We start from the raw sequence: 16,661 nt of genomic DNA, 5'->3' as shown, positions 1-16,661 counted from the left end.
TGACGGCGCTCACTTCCTTCAAGAGGGTAGGGGACCACCGAGCATCCTCCGTGTCCCTGGATTGCCTTAAACTCGGCCCTGGAAACTCTCACGTTATCTTGAGACCCAGGCCCGGATGCGTGCCCAAGAAGTTCCCACTACTCCCTCCGGGGCCAAGTGGTGAACTTGCAGGCGCTCCCCATAGGGGAGGAAGACCCAACCCGATTAGTGTTGTGTCCAGTACGTACTGGACCGCACGCAGAGCTCTGAAGCTCTGACCAGCTCCGTGTCTGTTGGAGGACAGCAGAAGGGGAAGGCTGTCTCCAAACAGAGGCTGGCGCACTGGGTCGTGGACGCCGTTACGACGGCATTCCGATCTCAGAATCTCCCATGCCCATTGGCAGTGAGGGCTCACTCCACACGGAGTTTAGCCACCTCCTGGACACTGGCAGAAGCGCCTCTCTAGCAGACATCTGTAGAGCTGCGGGTTGGGCTATGCCCAAACACCTTCGCAAGGGTTAACAACCTTCGCGTAAACCCGGTGTCAGCCCACGTCCTGCGTGGCGACATGTAGGACTGGCATCCGGGGGGGCGTATGCCTGCGAAAGCACCTTTCCACCCTCTAACAGGTTGGGTCAGTGTGCTATTTACCTTTTCTTCTTACCCGAACACATCGCTAAGAAACTGGTACCTCACCAGCCTCCCTTCTTACCCAGACACTGGTTAAGAATAGGCATTCCATCCATCACCAAACAAGCACCCCCTGGGGGCTGGCTGGGCAGAGCAGCCTTCCCCCTTAGGCCGGGATACCATGTGAGCTATCACAGATAGCTCTAACCGGACCTAGTGCTACCGGACGTCTGTAACACCCCCTCCGTGGGCTGTTCCGTCTGATGTATCCTCATGAGAATGGTTCCCACTCCTGGTAACCCATGAGCTTCCCCAGGTGGGCCTCCACCTCGCGGTTAACTACTCAGTCCGCACGTTCCATGCGTTCTCCTCCAAGGACGAGACCATACCTATATCCACCATATTCCTCCCCACGGGTAGGAGGTGGCCTCTGTAGCGCTTCTCTGATTAAGAGTCGCGCTTACCCGGTGTAAACTGATCTGGACGGCCTCTCGCCTATAGAGAGCTAAGGCCCCGTCCGTGAAAGTTACCGGTCAGGGCTGTACCCATCTTTCTCCAAGAAAGCTCTGGAACCCCCCGACCACCACACTGGAAGGTTACAGTCTCACGAAAGCTTCGAGATGACACGCCCAGGCTTGTTACCGTCGCTTCGCTAGAGATTGTGACGCGATACAGCGTTGTGGCGTTTTCCATAGGCAACCCCATCTGTCGTTCTCGACACAACGTCGAGAGACCGACAGAAAGGGAACGTCTTGGTTACGTATGTAACCTCAGTTCCCTGATGGAGGGAACGAGACGTTGTGTCCCTTATGCCACGAACACGTATCGTATTCTGCTGCAGTTTGAGAGGTCTCAGGCTCTTCAGAACAAAGGTAAGTGAATGCTGCACGCCGGCCTCCTTTTATACCGGATTTCCGGGGGCGGAGCCCGGCATGCAAATTGCATTCGCCAAATTTCATTGGCCTTTTCTATAGTAGTCAGAGTTGATTGGTTCTCAAGGGCGAACCCCATCTGTCGTTCTCGACACAACGTCTCGTTCCCTCCATCAGGGAACTGAGGTTACATACGTAACCAAGACGTTTTCTTTGATTGCAAATGAGTTTGTCATTATGCACAGATGAGAATCATATTCATTATACTTGCATGAGACAAAGAAAACATCTCTTTTTGCAATTCCCAGAAGAGAGAAAGTCTTTCAAGTTTTATATTTAGGTGAACTGTGTTTGTAATACGGGGGTGGAGGAAAGCTTATTGTTGCTGTTCCGAAACAGGAAATGGAACACCGTACTTTATAAAAGACTAAATACTGTGTTGTCAAAGTTGACAAGGATGTTTAATAACATTTAATACTATACAGTAAAATATTAGCAAAACCCGGTGTCAAACATAAAAAAATTATAATAATGATTTATAACGCAAAAAATAAAAAGAACAAAATATGGATATAAGCTTTCCTTCATCTCAGTGGTAAGAGCATTGTGTTAACAACGCAAGGTTGTGGGTTTGATCCCAGGGGATTGCACATACCTAAGTATAAATGTATAGGTTACTGCAATGTAAGTCGCTTTGGATAAAAGCGTCTGCCAAATGCATAAAAGTAAAAAAGAAAATGTAAATAGGGTTTCAGTAGTACCGATAAATGTCTTAGCTTTGTCACTCCATTCAGTAAAATGTAAGAAATGTTGTTCTTTTTTTCAAAGTGAAACTTGAAATCACACCTGTTAATAAAAACATTCACCTACAGAACAACAAAACCTTCACTGGAAACATAAAAGACCGGAGAAATTATCTCGATCTCAGGGTTCGAAAAATCCACTGTCACCAAACTCAAATGAGATGGAAAATGATTCATTACCTGCAGATCAAACTGACAGCGTGAAGAAAATTTTACATAAAATAAGATAACATCACCATAGCTGTCAGCCACTGTGTGTGTTTGTGTGTGTTTGTGTAACACTTACTCCAGTGATCTCACTCCCACGTGCTCTAAACACGCATCTGCATGTCCCACTGGCTCTATCCTGCCATTCTCTTCCTCATCCTGCAATAAGAAAACAGCTTTACCCACAATGCACTGCACTAATAATAAAAAACTTCCAGATACACATTTCACAAATATAAAACTATCAATCATAAAAAAGGAATCCCGATTTATGCACAACGAGGCCCGTGGAGGCTGTACAAGCACATCTGCTCAATAACACACACGCAAACACCTGTGTTCCACACTGAAGCTTTTCTCAATGGATACAGTTTGAAGGGATTTATCTTCCCCAAGCACACACCCGATGATCAGGTGACGGGTACACATGAGCCCATACAGACTCACAAGTGCAACAAACTCATTAAAGTTTCATTGCTCTGTTGCCGTGGCACTACTAACATGTTCAGACCATAGACTGTATAAATCAACCTCCTCACAGTTGTCATGAAGGGTAAAATTAGCTATTCAAACCAAAATAATATTTTGTACCAGGCTGTAAACATGTTTTTTTCTGCTGTAAAGTTGCCCATTTTAACATGGAGCTTAATGAGATTCTGCTCTTTGTTCTAAATGAACTAAACTCATTAAACTCATACAATAGAAACGTTTCACACTGATCATAAGCATGTTTGTTTAGCACTCATGTTTGTTTAACAACTTTGTTTAACATTTAATGTCTGCATTTTGCAGACACATTACAATAGAGTGCCTTTTATAAAGCAGCAAAAAAAATTGACCGTTGAAAAAATACTTTCAGTTTTTCCGAATTTACTATCTATTGGTATGTGTTTAGGTAAAATGTTCATTTTGTTTTAACCTGTGAACTACTAACAACATTTCTCGGAAATTTCAAAACAAAAATATTGTTTCTAGAAAATGAAAACGGATGCTCTATAATTTTTCAGCCCTCAAATACCGCTAAGAAATTCACTTTTAAACAAAAGGTACTAACACACACAAAAATACACACAGAACAAAAAAATCTCAAACTCAGTTCGATTTTTTTCACGTTTGAATAAAACTCCAGTGTTCGAGTCGTCTCTTATTCTCTCTATATTTATGCCAGTTGGTCACTTACTAGTTTCCTCTCTGTGACCAAAGGCCTCGAAAACACAATGAAAGGAAGAGAAGAAAATAGCTCTGACACAATACACCGCCTACTACAGACAAAACCCTCACGTCTGATGAACTTATTTAATCAACTGTCTGATATCACAAAAATGTGGGCGTAAGATTTTTGTGTTCAACGGATAACGTGACGGAAACGTAAAGATGGTGAGAGGAGAAGATCGGCACTTTCACTCGCTTTAAAAGTACTACGAGCAAATCTGCACTATCACTCGCTCTACCATCGCTTGGATCGCAGTTCCTTTCACCAATGAGAAGAAATGTAAAACCAGTAATGGATCTGGAGGGAAGTGACTACAGAATGCTTTAGGTGAAAATATGAAGTTATTGACATTCGACTCACAGACTCTTGTGGTCCAGGTATTTGGCAATATACAAACCATGATACTCTGACTTCATCTTGAACTATTCTGTCAATAAAAGCATGCTTACTCAATTATAATCTCATCCATGCTGATATTAACATATAACATTTCTCTGGCGTGCTTTTGGTTATCATACATTATATTCAGGTAATATAAGAGATATATATATTGTAATGAAAATGCTCCAGGCTTTCTATTTTCCATCTATCCATACACTCTGCACTTACTGGACTGCAAGACTGTGTGTTTAGGGAGAAATACAAAGGAGGAAAAATTGATAACTGAGCTACAGCAACACCTACTGGAAAGAGAAACAGAGCTAGAGGGAGAATGAAAGAGAGAGAAAGAGAGAGAGTGAGCTATATATAGTCTTATCTCATTAGCAGTCTAAAGCTGGGAGTGATTTATAATCGCTGTTTTACCTTTTGATTAATCACAGACACACACACACCTGAAACACGCACACACACACCCCCACAACCACTCGCTCGTCCCCTCTTCCATCCATCTCTTCTCTCTCTCTCTCACACACACTCAACCCTTCATCCAGTTCTGTGCTTTCACAATCCTTCCTTTCATGTCAACAGCACAATATAACACCCACATGCTATCAGAGGCTCATCCAGGCCCGGTAAACAGAACATTTCCTTTCTAACATATATGAAGGTTTATATTAACATTAAATGCACATACACAAAACGAACATTGTTATGACATTTATCCTTATGTTTCTCTGTTACTTATTTAAAATTCTTCCAAAGAATATAAATTAGGATATCATTTTGTTTATGCTGCTAAGTCTCCTCTTGCGGAATCACTCCGCTTTACACTTCCACTTCAGGTTGTCCAATTCCCACAAGTTGTATGCCAACACAAAAACAACAAATTCTTACAAACTTGAAACAGTGTTACTGACTATTGAGGTTTCACACCCATAGTATCATTTGAGTGAGCTTGGACAACAAACACACAAGAACGCTGCACCCCTCGCATGTGGCGCTACTCTTTTAATTTGGGTCACATGGGGTCTTTTGTTTCACTGTCCTAACCTGCTCTTGACGCTCCAGCCAGCGGTCCACCATGGGATGGTTGGCGCTGAGTGAGGAACGGGCCTTCTCACGCTGAAATTCCTTCTGATTGGCCCACTGCCCTGCATCGCGAGGAAGGCTACGGTACGTGTCCACACCTTGCCCCTAAAGACAGCGACAAAAAAAGAAAAGTGTGAAGAAAATTAATAAATTGTGTAGTTTCTGTGCCACGAAATCATCACACAATATAAAAAAGAATGACTGCTGTCTTCTATTGGTTGAAAAAATACAGTCCTGCCCTAAACTGCCGCACATTTGACAAAATGACCAAATTAAACAAAGCCAAGTAAACTGTAATGTTTGGTCATTAAAACATTTTTTTATTAAAAGATTTGGAAAAGACATAAGCAGCCGAAGCCTGACACTGCAGAGGAATTACTGAGAGTGATGAACAGACTGATGGATAACGCGAGGGTGAAGAGAGAGAGACAGAGAGAGAGAGACAGACAGAGAGATCCATTACTCAATATCTGAGAAGTTTTATGAGTGACACTGCCATTAAGCTTGACTCTGCTAGAAGGAGAACAGACACAGAAATAATAATGTGTGCACTGCACACACTAAATCAACTCATGTACGCATACACAATAAATGTGCCACACAAAATCCACCCTCCCAAAGCACAACGTCCCCTGTCATCACATCGCTTGTTAATAGAGCGCTCGCTGTGTAAGTTACGGAGTTATGAACCCTTCACTATTGACAGTAAATATTCATATAGGTCATAAAACGTGTGACCTCTGCAAGGCATTTATATCACATGATGTAAGAAATTATTCTTATGTCATAAAATCTAGCTCAACACAGATTTTAATTATGTGTATTTCTCCATAATGTCTCTGTATGTTGAGTCATGATGGTTCAAAGAACGGGAACGTTCATACCTTTCTCTCCAAGCTGTTGGTGCCAGTGGAGAAGCGGGGTTTCAGGAAGCCGGCGGTGGTGGACCAGCGTGTGGGATTCTTCCTGGAAGGTTCTTCGGGTTGCGAGTTTGCTTCAGAGAACGACACCGCTGTCAGATTCAACAATGCTGGATCGCTGCTGCGGCGAACGTGCAAAGGCATATCTGAGAGAGAAAATGGAAAAGGTTTTAAGAATGAACACGTTTGTGAGTGCAAATTTATGAAAAAACAGGTGTTGAAAGAACATGAGTTCTTAATGATATCATCAGGCAATGCACCTAAACAATTCCGACAGCTTAAAGGACCCACACACATACACATGAACACGGTTGAATTTAGTCACTTACTGGTTCGAAGTGTGGAGGTGGTGACCTCTATCTCGCTGTGGGGCAGGTACGGCTGGAAGGCAGACAGTGGGGTGGAGGTGGATGGCTCTCCAGAGAACAGATCGGGTGACTGTGTGCCGGTTGAACTTGCGCTGGTCCCATCACCTCCAACGTGCGGCTCCTGTTCGTCAAACACGGCCACCAACTACAGAGCGAATGTGAGAGCAACAGAGAGAAAGGAGTAAGAGAAATGATTCATTTCTATTAACATAGTGAATCAGTAAAGATCCAGACTCCAGATACAGTTAGTCAATGGCTCTCATCTGAATACCAAATGTACCAGGGCTTCTGCCGTATTTTAAAGCGGACATGGCACACGCGGTTTCTGTCAATCTCATATTAATCTTGAGTACCTATAGAGTAGTATTGCATACTTCGTATCTTAGATGAGTATTTAGTTTGATCACATTTATAAAAGATCGATAAAGCTGTCCGATTACTTCCGAAAATAACATTCATCAACCAAATGCAGTGAACAATGCAGCACCCCTTTAAAAATGTAATATTTAACATACATTTCCCTAAACAGATTTATATTGTAACAATAGCAAAGTCAGCGGGTTTGAATAATTTATTTTGATGGATTTCCTAGATTGCTAGCAAATTCTGGCTGTGTCAGAAATTACAGCCACATCTCTAAGGAACTACATTGGTGTGAAAAAGTATTTTCCCCCTTCTGGATTTTTTGTTTTTTTTCAGCATATTTGTCATGCTTAAATGATTCAGATCATCAAACTAATTTTAATTTTACTCAAAGAAAACCAGAGTAAATTCAAAATGCAGTTTTTAAATAATGTTTTTTTATTACGAATAAAGGAATCCAAACATTTCTGACTCTATGTGAAAAAGTTATTGCACCCCTTGGTAAATCATGAATTAAATGATGAATTGAATAACTGAGTTAAATTTCACTAGGCACACTCAAGCCGAAATACTGCCAGACCTCTTGAATCAAGAAATCACTACAGTAGAACCTGTCTGACATACTGAAATAGTCTAAAAGAGATTTTCCCTTTTTAAAAAATAAAAAAATAATAGCATTTTCTATTTACTCTGGTTTTCTTTTGTATGTGACGAGTCACCCCTGGCGCTATCAGTGTCGCCATGGAGACGGAGGCAATTGGAGCGGCACAGCTGTCGCTCGTCACGGACTCTTTTTATTTAGGCAAATAAAGGCAACGGAGGAGGTGATTCGACGCTTGGCCGAGGTGGTGGTTCGGCCGCAACGTTTTTCCGAGCAGTTGGCACAACGGCAGGAGAGTACAAACCAGACCCTGGAAATGCTGCAGGAAGCCGCCGCGGCTCGTACCCACCTACCAGATGTGAGAGCCACTGCTCATAACTTGCTTACGAAGCTAACGGTACAGGATGACATCGAAGCCTACCTCCACACTTTCGAGGTGATAGCAACAAGGGAACTGTGGGATAAGGCAGAGTGGGCTAGAATCCTAGCTCCATATCTGACGGGTGAAGCCCAGAGGTAGACTGCTGCGGGCCCTTCCTCGACGGTTTCGGATGGCGGACAGCATGCAAGGTCCCACCACCATCCGGGATCTCGTGGAGGCCGTGGAATTGGCCGAAGCATCGGCAGCCAGAGAGAGAGAGGTAGCGGGCCCCCGGAGGGTAAACCCGGTATGGCGACCTGCGGAGGGTACCTCGAGGCCGGTACACAGACCCGGAGCCCCGAGTCCAGTGGATTAGCCGATGCCCACCGAGCCAGGTTCCTCCGGGCCACCTGCATGGTTGGCCGGATGTGCGGTACACCAAGCCGTGCCGTCCGGGGCCACTCGCCGAAATGTGCAGGTGGACGGTCGTCTCGTGACGGCCACTTTAGACTCCGGCAGCTCGATAACGTTGGTCCAGCCCGACGCTCCAGGACTACCACTTCACTATGAAACATCGGGCCGGGTCCTACCACGGAAATGCCGATGGTCTGTCGAGGATGTGGTCAGGAGGGACATCTCGGTCAGGTGACACTCCCCCTCCAACCCATAACATCTCTCCGTCTCCCCACAGGACTTTGGGGGGGGAGTGTGACGAGTCACCCCTGGCGCTATCAGTGTCGCCATGGAGACGGAGGCAATTGGAGCGGCACAGCTGCCGCTCGTCACAGACGGATACCAATTACCAGCGGCTACAAAAGCCGCTGGTCTACAAGCAGAAGGTGAGAAATATCTCCATCAGACTTGAATGCCACTGAGACACTTGTATGCTTATGTTCTGCAGGATCGGACGTTTAAAGACCGGATTAGGAGCACATCAGAACCCGGAAGTACCGGATCTGAGATGACCAATTCGTTCCACTTCAAGGGGAAGTGAGGAGGAATAAGACAAAGACGCCAGTTGACCACGCGTCTTGGAGGAGGCTTATCTCAGTGGCAAATTCAAGCATAACTTTTGTAATAAATTACCCTTCGGGGGTGATTAATTGTATTCTTGTGTGCGTGTCGTTGCTTCGCCCGTCACAGTAATATAAAATTTTTTTAAAGATCTGGATCATGTAAGCATGACAAATATGCAAAAAGTGGGGGGCACTTTTTTTTAGAAAGTGTAGAAAAGAAATAGAAGTCAGAACTATTCGGTCAAGTATTGACGGAAGAGATGTGTTTCAGCTGATTCTAAAATCTGTTGATCTTGTAGCAGTTGGCAGATCATTCCACAAGTCAGGAAAGGATCCAGAGAAGGTACGTGAGTGTGATTTTTCCCTTTTTGGGACAGCACTAACAAGATGTTTTTCATTTGCAGAGCGTAGGGATCTGGTGGGTATATAAGTATGTAACAGCAAGTGAAGATATGGGGGTGCCGAACGAGTGGTGGTCTTGTAGGCCAAGAGCAGAGCTTTGAATTTGATGCGAGCGACTATAGGGAGTCAATCTAACTTAATGAAGAGAGGAGTGACGTGTGCTCCCTAATGTCTAGCCAGCATTATTTGGGAGTCCCCAGTAGAAGAACAGTTACTTGACTAAATTTAAATGTGACAAAAGTTTATTTAATAGAATTAAAATAGTTTAAAATTATATATATAGAGGAATATCAATATTAATCAAATAAATCACAAATAGTTATTTTATTAGCCACAAGCCAGGCCGACCAACAAACACAGACCGGAAGTAAACTTTGAGCCAGGCACTTGCATCCAATGAAATTGTCTATAGGAGCATCAAAGCATCATCTAGGATGCAAACCACAGATCAAATTGATAGATTTTGGTGTCATATTTAGTTGAAAAAATTATCACAATCGTCAACTTCTCAGTACTGGCGAATGAGGGCTTTAAACAACGCAGTGCTTAGGAAAATTTGGCTGTTCACGACCACAGTTGAATGAAGTCAGAAGAGAGCTTATGTATGTGTGTGTGTGGCATCCTCTTGTAGAGCGCTATGCTCCTCTGGTGGCATCCCTTAAGATACTGGGGAATTTAGGACATAAGGAAACATCTCGTGCTACAAAGTGAACATCTGGTCCTAATTATGTGTGTGTGTGTGTGTGTGTGTGAGCAAACATGAGTAATAATCCTTTGGGCCCTGGTCCAGTGTGTGGGACTGGGACACCACCAGTCCATCTGACACAGAGACTAACTGACAATGGCCTGGACCAAATATAGGGAACAACTGAAGGGCACATTACCCAGAATCCACAGGAGGAGTCACCTACTGAGAGAAACAGAGCATCCCGTGTGTGTGTGTCTTCTGTATGAATGATTGCTTAATGTATGTTAGTGGATGAGTGTTAATGTCTGTTTTGTGTATGCTTTTTTGTAAAGGAGTGTCTGCTTTATTTCAAACATGACGCCTCCAAACACACATTCAATGGAATGGTCATTTTGCAATCTGTGTGTGAGGAAGTGCACACAGTTAAAAACACGCTATTTAAGACTATTTATACACTATTTTGCTATTACAATGATAAATGAGGTTGCCAACATTCAACAGCGGAGTGCAGCCAAAGAGGTTCAGATGATCTGATACACAAGACAAAAATACACATCAGTCACACACACAAATGCCCCACAGAAACCTATTTACTTGTGTCACGCATGCCCAAGAGACGGATATGCCCTTAGCACAATTACGGCTTAAATACTAAATGTACTCTCTCTCTCTCTCTCTCTCTCTCCTCTGGGACACACTCGCTCTATTCTGGGGTTTAGTGTATATCTAATTAGTAGACCTGATAAACACATTTATTGCATTATGCATGCGTGCATCCACTCTCTCTTTAAAGAAATGGTTTGCCACATAAAAAATTAAATAGTAATTCACTAATATTCTTCCCATCCACCACAGCTGTGAAGTCTCATTTGACTTTCTGTGACATGGAGAAGAAACTTAAAAATGTAAATGTTCAGGTAATGTATTTTTTTTAATACACCCACACATATACCTCCTGTCACACAAGGGAGCAAAGCATAGCCTGCGATATTTCCCCTCTGTAGAAACAAAAGGATGGAGAGAGCAGTGCAGTGTAAAGAGAAAAGATGGAAACAATGGAGATGGAGGGAGAATTGATCACATAGATGCCTTGTGAATGTCTTGTGCTGTGTGTTTTTCTGCCTGCTTGAAATACTCCAAACCGCAGTGAACTTAATTCATTACAAATAACTGCTGCAGTGCTCTTTATCTAAACAAAAATGACACTTTATGTATTACTGAGAACCCCCCCCCCCACACACACACACACACACACACAAGCGCAGTCTCCACAGCTGGATAAGCAGCAGCAGTGTTGAGAAATCACTTTATGTGTTTCATAATGACTTTCAAAACAAGAACTCGCTGCCCCAACTATACAAATCACATCTTACGAACACTTCTAACACAAACAATGAGGTCAACAGTGGCCTGTGTGAACGGAGTACGCTGACAGGAAGTTCCCTGGAGAGCGCTCTTATATTTCCTGAGAAGAGATTCATTTCCTCACTTTTAAGGTTAAGATCTTTGAACTTTGCAATCTGTTGAACTCATCTCGGTCTCTCACACATACTCGCACCCTAAAGTCAACTTTAAAACATTATTCACCAGATGAACTGAAGGAGAGGACATCAGAGCAGAGCGGATCATAGGAGCGTATAACAGAGAAGATGAGAAAGAACTGGACATTATTTATTTACTGAAATACTCCAATCCATTGGTTTCTTACCAACATATGAGTCACAATATATTGCTGCTTTCCAGGTTGGGAAAGAGAATATTCTCATTCTAGTGAGCATGTTTTTGGACAAACATTTGTATACACCCCAGTGTTTAAGACGACATCAATATTTTCAGATCCACTTCTCCAAAAGAGAAACCAAGACCCTTATGCCAACATTTAGGAGTGCATTAGCATATAGATAGCCTGAAGACTAATAGACAAGAACTATAAGCCACAAAACTCAGCTTGTCATTTCCTGGGCTCTTTAAAGGGTTTTTCCCAAACAACTTCCCTTCCCAACCACCCAGGTAGAACCGCTCTAAACGCTCGGCCTCTCGTGGCATATCATTTTAATCCCTCGTGAGCCCTGTTGCTTATGGAAACAAGCATGTGACTTAGACGGCTCGTGGCACTCAAAATACAACATATATCTAATTCTTTAAATGTGACGTGAGGTCACACTCTGCTCAGACTCTTAAAGGTCCAGTGTATGAAATGTAGCTGCATCTAGGGGTGACTTTTGAATTGCAACCTTTCACCCCTCCATTCGAAGCACTACAGTGGTTGACATAGAACTAAGATGTTGTCATGTTTTCGCTGCTTTGCCGAAGGAGATAACATATTCATGAAACACGCTGTGTAGAGCTACTAGAGCACTTTGTCCGTTTAGGGCTTCTGTGGAAACAAATGGCGAATTTCATGCAAGGGGACCCACGGTGTATGTAGATGAAAATAGCTCTTCCTAAAGTATAAAAAACCCATAAAGCTTCATTATGTGAGGTCTTTATACACCTTGGAAGGTTTCTTATATTACATTTTCATCAATAGAGCCTCCAAAAAATACACAATGGAGCTTTATGACACACACTCTCAACAGAATGGCAACACTGCCAGTGATTCACTGATTCTTCCTGTTAAGACCCTACCAGTCACAGTTCCTTAAGACTTTAGGAAAACATCCACACAAACAAGGCGTCCACAAGTACACTCTCAGACGAGAAGCAGCATGATTAGATGCTTTGTGCTGGCGATATCTTCCTGTCCAGGGGAAGATGATGGGCATTATGACAGATAGAGGGGAAGTTACACAAACAGAGAGAGAGAGCAGGAAAGAGTTGGGAAAAACTGCATGGAATTATTTGGCATCCGAGCTGAATCACTGGCGCCATCTACTGTCCTGAAGCAAAAAAGCAAATGGAGAGTATTCTCTGGTGCCCTACAAAAAAGATTTCTAGTTCTGAAAAACATTTGAATGTTTCCTCACATGTTTATTTAAATGTTATACAACCAGGCTGAGATAACAGGAGTGTTTCCATTTGAGGGCAAATGTGCATTTGGTGTACACACTCATTCTCCTCCCAACCCAGGTTTAACCCAGGACAGGGTGGCCTGAAATCACTCCCATTTCACTTTGATTTGCACAATGTCTGTGTCCGCCTTTACGTGTTTAAACAACACTACACACTGGTTTTCTAAACTGTTTAAAACACCTTGGGATTGTTCATTTCAGTCAGCTTTCGTTTCCAGTGTGCATATAAAATGAGAGTTCACACAAAAATGAAAATTCTGTCATCATTTACTCATCCTTGTGTCATTTCAAACCTCTATGACTTTCTTTTACAAAACACAAAAGAAGATATTTTGGCGAATGTTGGTAACCAAACAATGGCGGTAACCATTCATTTCAATAGGTTCCTGTACAAAAAGGGAATGGGTCCCGTCGCTGTTCGGTTTCAAACGTTCGTCAAAATATCTTCTTTTGTGTTCTGCAGAAGAAAGAAATTCATACATGTTTGAAATGAAAAGAGGGTTCGTAATTGATGACAGAATTTCTTTTTTTGTGGAACAATCACTTTAATCTGCATATTTCAGTGTATTGTTTTCTTTACTATTGTGTGAATATAGGTGCATGATTCACATTTATTGTACTTCTTCCTGTTTGCGGACAGTGTTTCCTGTTACCACAGCTGCAGTCTGAGTCACACGCATCATGAGTGTAAAATATCAGGATGTGTCCAATCGTTACGGTCCCATAATTTGGTTAATGGTAAAGGTACACTTTCATTATATCAGCTATAAATCTCTAGCCATGACGGCGGGTAAAGGATCGCTCACGCTCCTTCAGACACAGAGGAGACATCTGTGGCCTCTTTATTTTCGCACTGAGAACTAAAATAACACGCACACGCCCAGGCACACCCACCACATCAAAAGCACTCCGTTCTTTATAAGTGTTCGTGGTCTGGGTAAGCCGATATCATCTGTTCTGGGTCAGCAATATTTTCAAATGTGCACGTTGTGCTGCTGATGTTTAGCCAGAAGGGGTCAGTGTTACCCTGCAGGAACAACATCCAAATATAGACACCAAAAGCGCTACTTTTCATGTAGGATTTTTGTTTACATTGATTTTTTTTCAAACTTTAAATACTAATTCTTCAGATGAGCAATGTCTAGGTTGTGAAATACACTAGAAACCCAACAAAAACCATCAAAGAAATTCTACTGGTTCAAACCATTAGCTTCTTTCCATTAAAACCATTTCAAATTTCATTTTTGCAGTGTAATTGGGCATTACTTCAATAGAAAATTAATGATTTTTTACTGGTTCTCATCTATTGTAGTTTCCATTAAAACAAATACATTTCCCATTATAACTATTAAATACTTTACATTTTCTATTGTGTTTTGAGCAGGGTCCTGTTTGGAAATCTACTGCGTTTCCTGCGGACACAGATTCACAACATTCCCAGTGGTGCAATAGAAACACTGGAGTATAAGGCAGTGTGTGTCGGTGTGCATTCTCAAATGAGCTCATGGTTATTGGGAGACAAGAGTCATCCGATACCTGTAACTAAAATATATACTACTAAACCCACACAGACACTGGAATGGGAAGCGCTGCCCGTTTTAGAACAGAATGTTAGCAGTGCGTGAGTGTATATTTTTGTGTTTGTCTATCTCTCACTTTGTCTTTGTCGTCTGCCACATCAGACAGAACATCATCCAGATCCAGAATTCCTCCATCACTGTGTTCGAGTCTGTAGACCTGTACCCAGTACTCTTCACCCTGAGAGAGATAGAGAGAGAGAGAGAGAGAGAGAGAGAGAGAGGTGGGTCAACAAATGGAATCAAAACTTTGGTTTTAAGAGTTTGACATCAGTAAGACTGACAACCGACACACACATAGACGGAGGACACTCAACAAAATGAGAAAATGCACAAATATAATAAAGGTTTAACTAATCAGCATAATGCACCTGAATCTAGAGTATCAACCAGACACCAGAAACACACACACAGGTCATTACAGCGCTACACAACATCCACCAGCCGGTATAAACAACACACATAAACTAGACAGTGCACATGAACTGAAACGTGAAAAAATATGTCAATCAGTAATCCAATTTCTAGTCTGGGGCAAAACATGAAAAAGAAGATTTTACTGAAGGACCAGTAATGCCGGGTGCAGAAAACTGGACCACAATGCATCTGGGTTGATTGAAAAAGTCAAGAGTGTGCCCCCACTTGGATTCCTCCTCCATTGTATGACTTTTTGCGATTTCTTTCAAAAGTAATACGTGCTCCTCTCTTCAATAAGTCACATGATCTGAGGTATCACTTACAGTCCATCTGAAGCACAAACATGTCAGACGGCTCCAAGTTCAATTCTGAAACAAAGAGAGTCTAAAACGTCGAATAAACAGCAAAACACAGATCTGCATCAAAAACAGTCAACAATAAACAATGATTTTCTTTCCCAGCCAATCAAAGGACAACATCTCAAAGAACCAATCAGAGCTAACTATACCTGTTAAGCCCCGCCCTCTTCTTCTCTGAGTCTCTTCTGCAGAGAGAATCGATGCTTCCACATTGTCAACCATCACAATCTGTCTTTCTCACAGACGGACAGGACAAGCACAGAATAAAATGTTTTTTTCTGTCTTTTTGTGTTTATTCTCCCTCAGATCACAAGCAAATAGTCCTAAATGAGGACACATTCAGTAACATGAGAATTTCACTCTTAGAGAGACCTGTGTGTATGTGTAAACTGAGAGGATTGTCTTCTGTAAAAAGACAAGTGAGTGCTATGTGATACAGGAGAGCCCATGTCTTATTGAACAGCTGAGAAAGATTGAGGTAACAAGATAAACAAACTGATATTATATATAATAAACATTACACAGACTTGTATGTGTGCTCATGTAATATTTATTCATGCTTTGGTAATGTAAGCCCATGTTTATTATGCTCATAAAGCTTCTACACATCTCAGGAGAAAGCACATGTACGCTAACCCAAACATGCGCTCCAATGAGGGACTGTCAACAGCTACCAACAGAGAGCAAAGTGTTCTTTATAAAGCCTCTTTTCTTACTAACAGGAAATAGGAGTCATTTCACTGCCCTTACTGGAACACAGACACAGTCAGGTCCAGCTATTATGTATTATTATTACAGCATCTACTCTAAAGAGCCATCTTAAACACTTATAGCAAACATATGACACAAATGCAAAAAGCGAGATCTGTAGAATTGAATAATCCCTAATATATCTATATTTCTTGAACCTTTGTTCCACTCTCCCGTTCATAACCTGGCCTGTAAGAGGATGCACAAACCCCCATAGCCAAGATGTATTTATAAAATCTGCACACAAATTTGTTTGGTTTCACATGAGACAATAAAGAGCACAAAAACTGGCTTTCTACAGAGCTGCTCTTCCTCAGCACACACTCGAACTCATTTCAGCCAGACTCAATTAAATCACATCCATTAAAGCCTCGACTGAGGGTTAAATATAGAACACCATCAACATCAGCCCCATCCACAGCAGCAGGACGGAGAAAAATCACTGTTAACCTTGTGAAACCCGTCACGGCTTCAGCAGAGACACCGGTCCAGCAGATTAAAACAAAATCGCTTTTTCTAAGAATGCATTTTGTTTTATTGTGCACAGTTTTCTGTCTCTTACAAAATACATCATCAAAAATGTTTTAATTGTCGAGCGTTTAAACAGAGAAGTTTTGGGCATTACTACTGAAGTGTGTGTATATTAAATCAAAC

At 42.2% G+C, this 16,661-nt stretch overlaps 1 protein-coding gene across 3 annotated transcripts in view; it reads right to left on the bottom strand.

The window, feature by feature from the left end:
• pard3ab (par-3 family cell polarity regulator alpha, b) overlaps positions 1-16,661 on the bottom strand; it is an 82,242-nt gene that overhangs the window by 56,558 nt on the left and 9,023 nt on the right. For all 3 annotated transcript variants that reach the window (XM_056742060.1, XM_056742078.1, XM_056742068.1), the window contains exons 2-6: positions 14,561-14,662; positions 6,424-6,607; positions 6,059-6,240; positions 5,136-5,279; positions 2,571-2,650 (exon numbers count right to left, since the gene is read on the bottom strand). In XM_056742060.1, the coding sequence (XP_056598038.1) occupies positions 2,571-2,650; positions 5,136-5,279; positions 6,059-6,240; positions 6,424-6,607; positions 14,561-14,662 (692 nt within the window). The remainder of the gene's footprint in view (positions 1-2,570; positions 2,651-5,135; positions 5,280-6,058; positions 6,241-6,423; positions 6,608-14,560; positions 14,663-16,661) is intronic.

This window comes from Triplophysa dalaica, chromosome 3 (assembly GCF_015846415.1).
Source record: "Triplophysa dalaica isolate WHDGS20190420 chromosome 3, ASM1584641v1, whole genome shotgun sequence".
Classification (NCBI taxonomy): domain Eukaryota; kingdom Metazoa; phylum Chordata; class Actinopteri; order Cypriniformes; family Nemacheilidae; genus Triplophysa; species Triplophysa dalaica.
The sequence above is the reverse complement of the archived record's forward strand: the minus strand, read 5'-3'. Positions and strand labels throughout refer to the sequence as shown.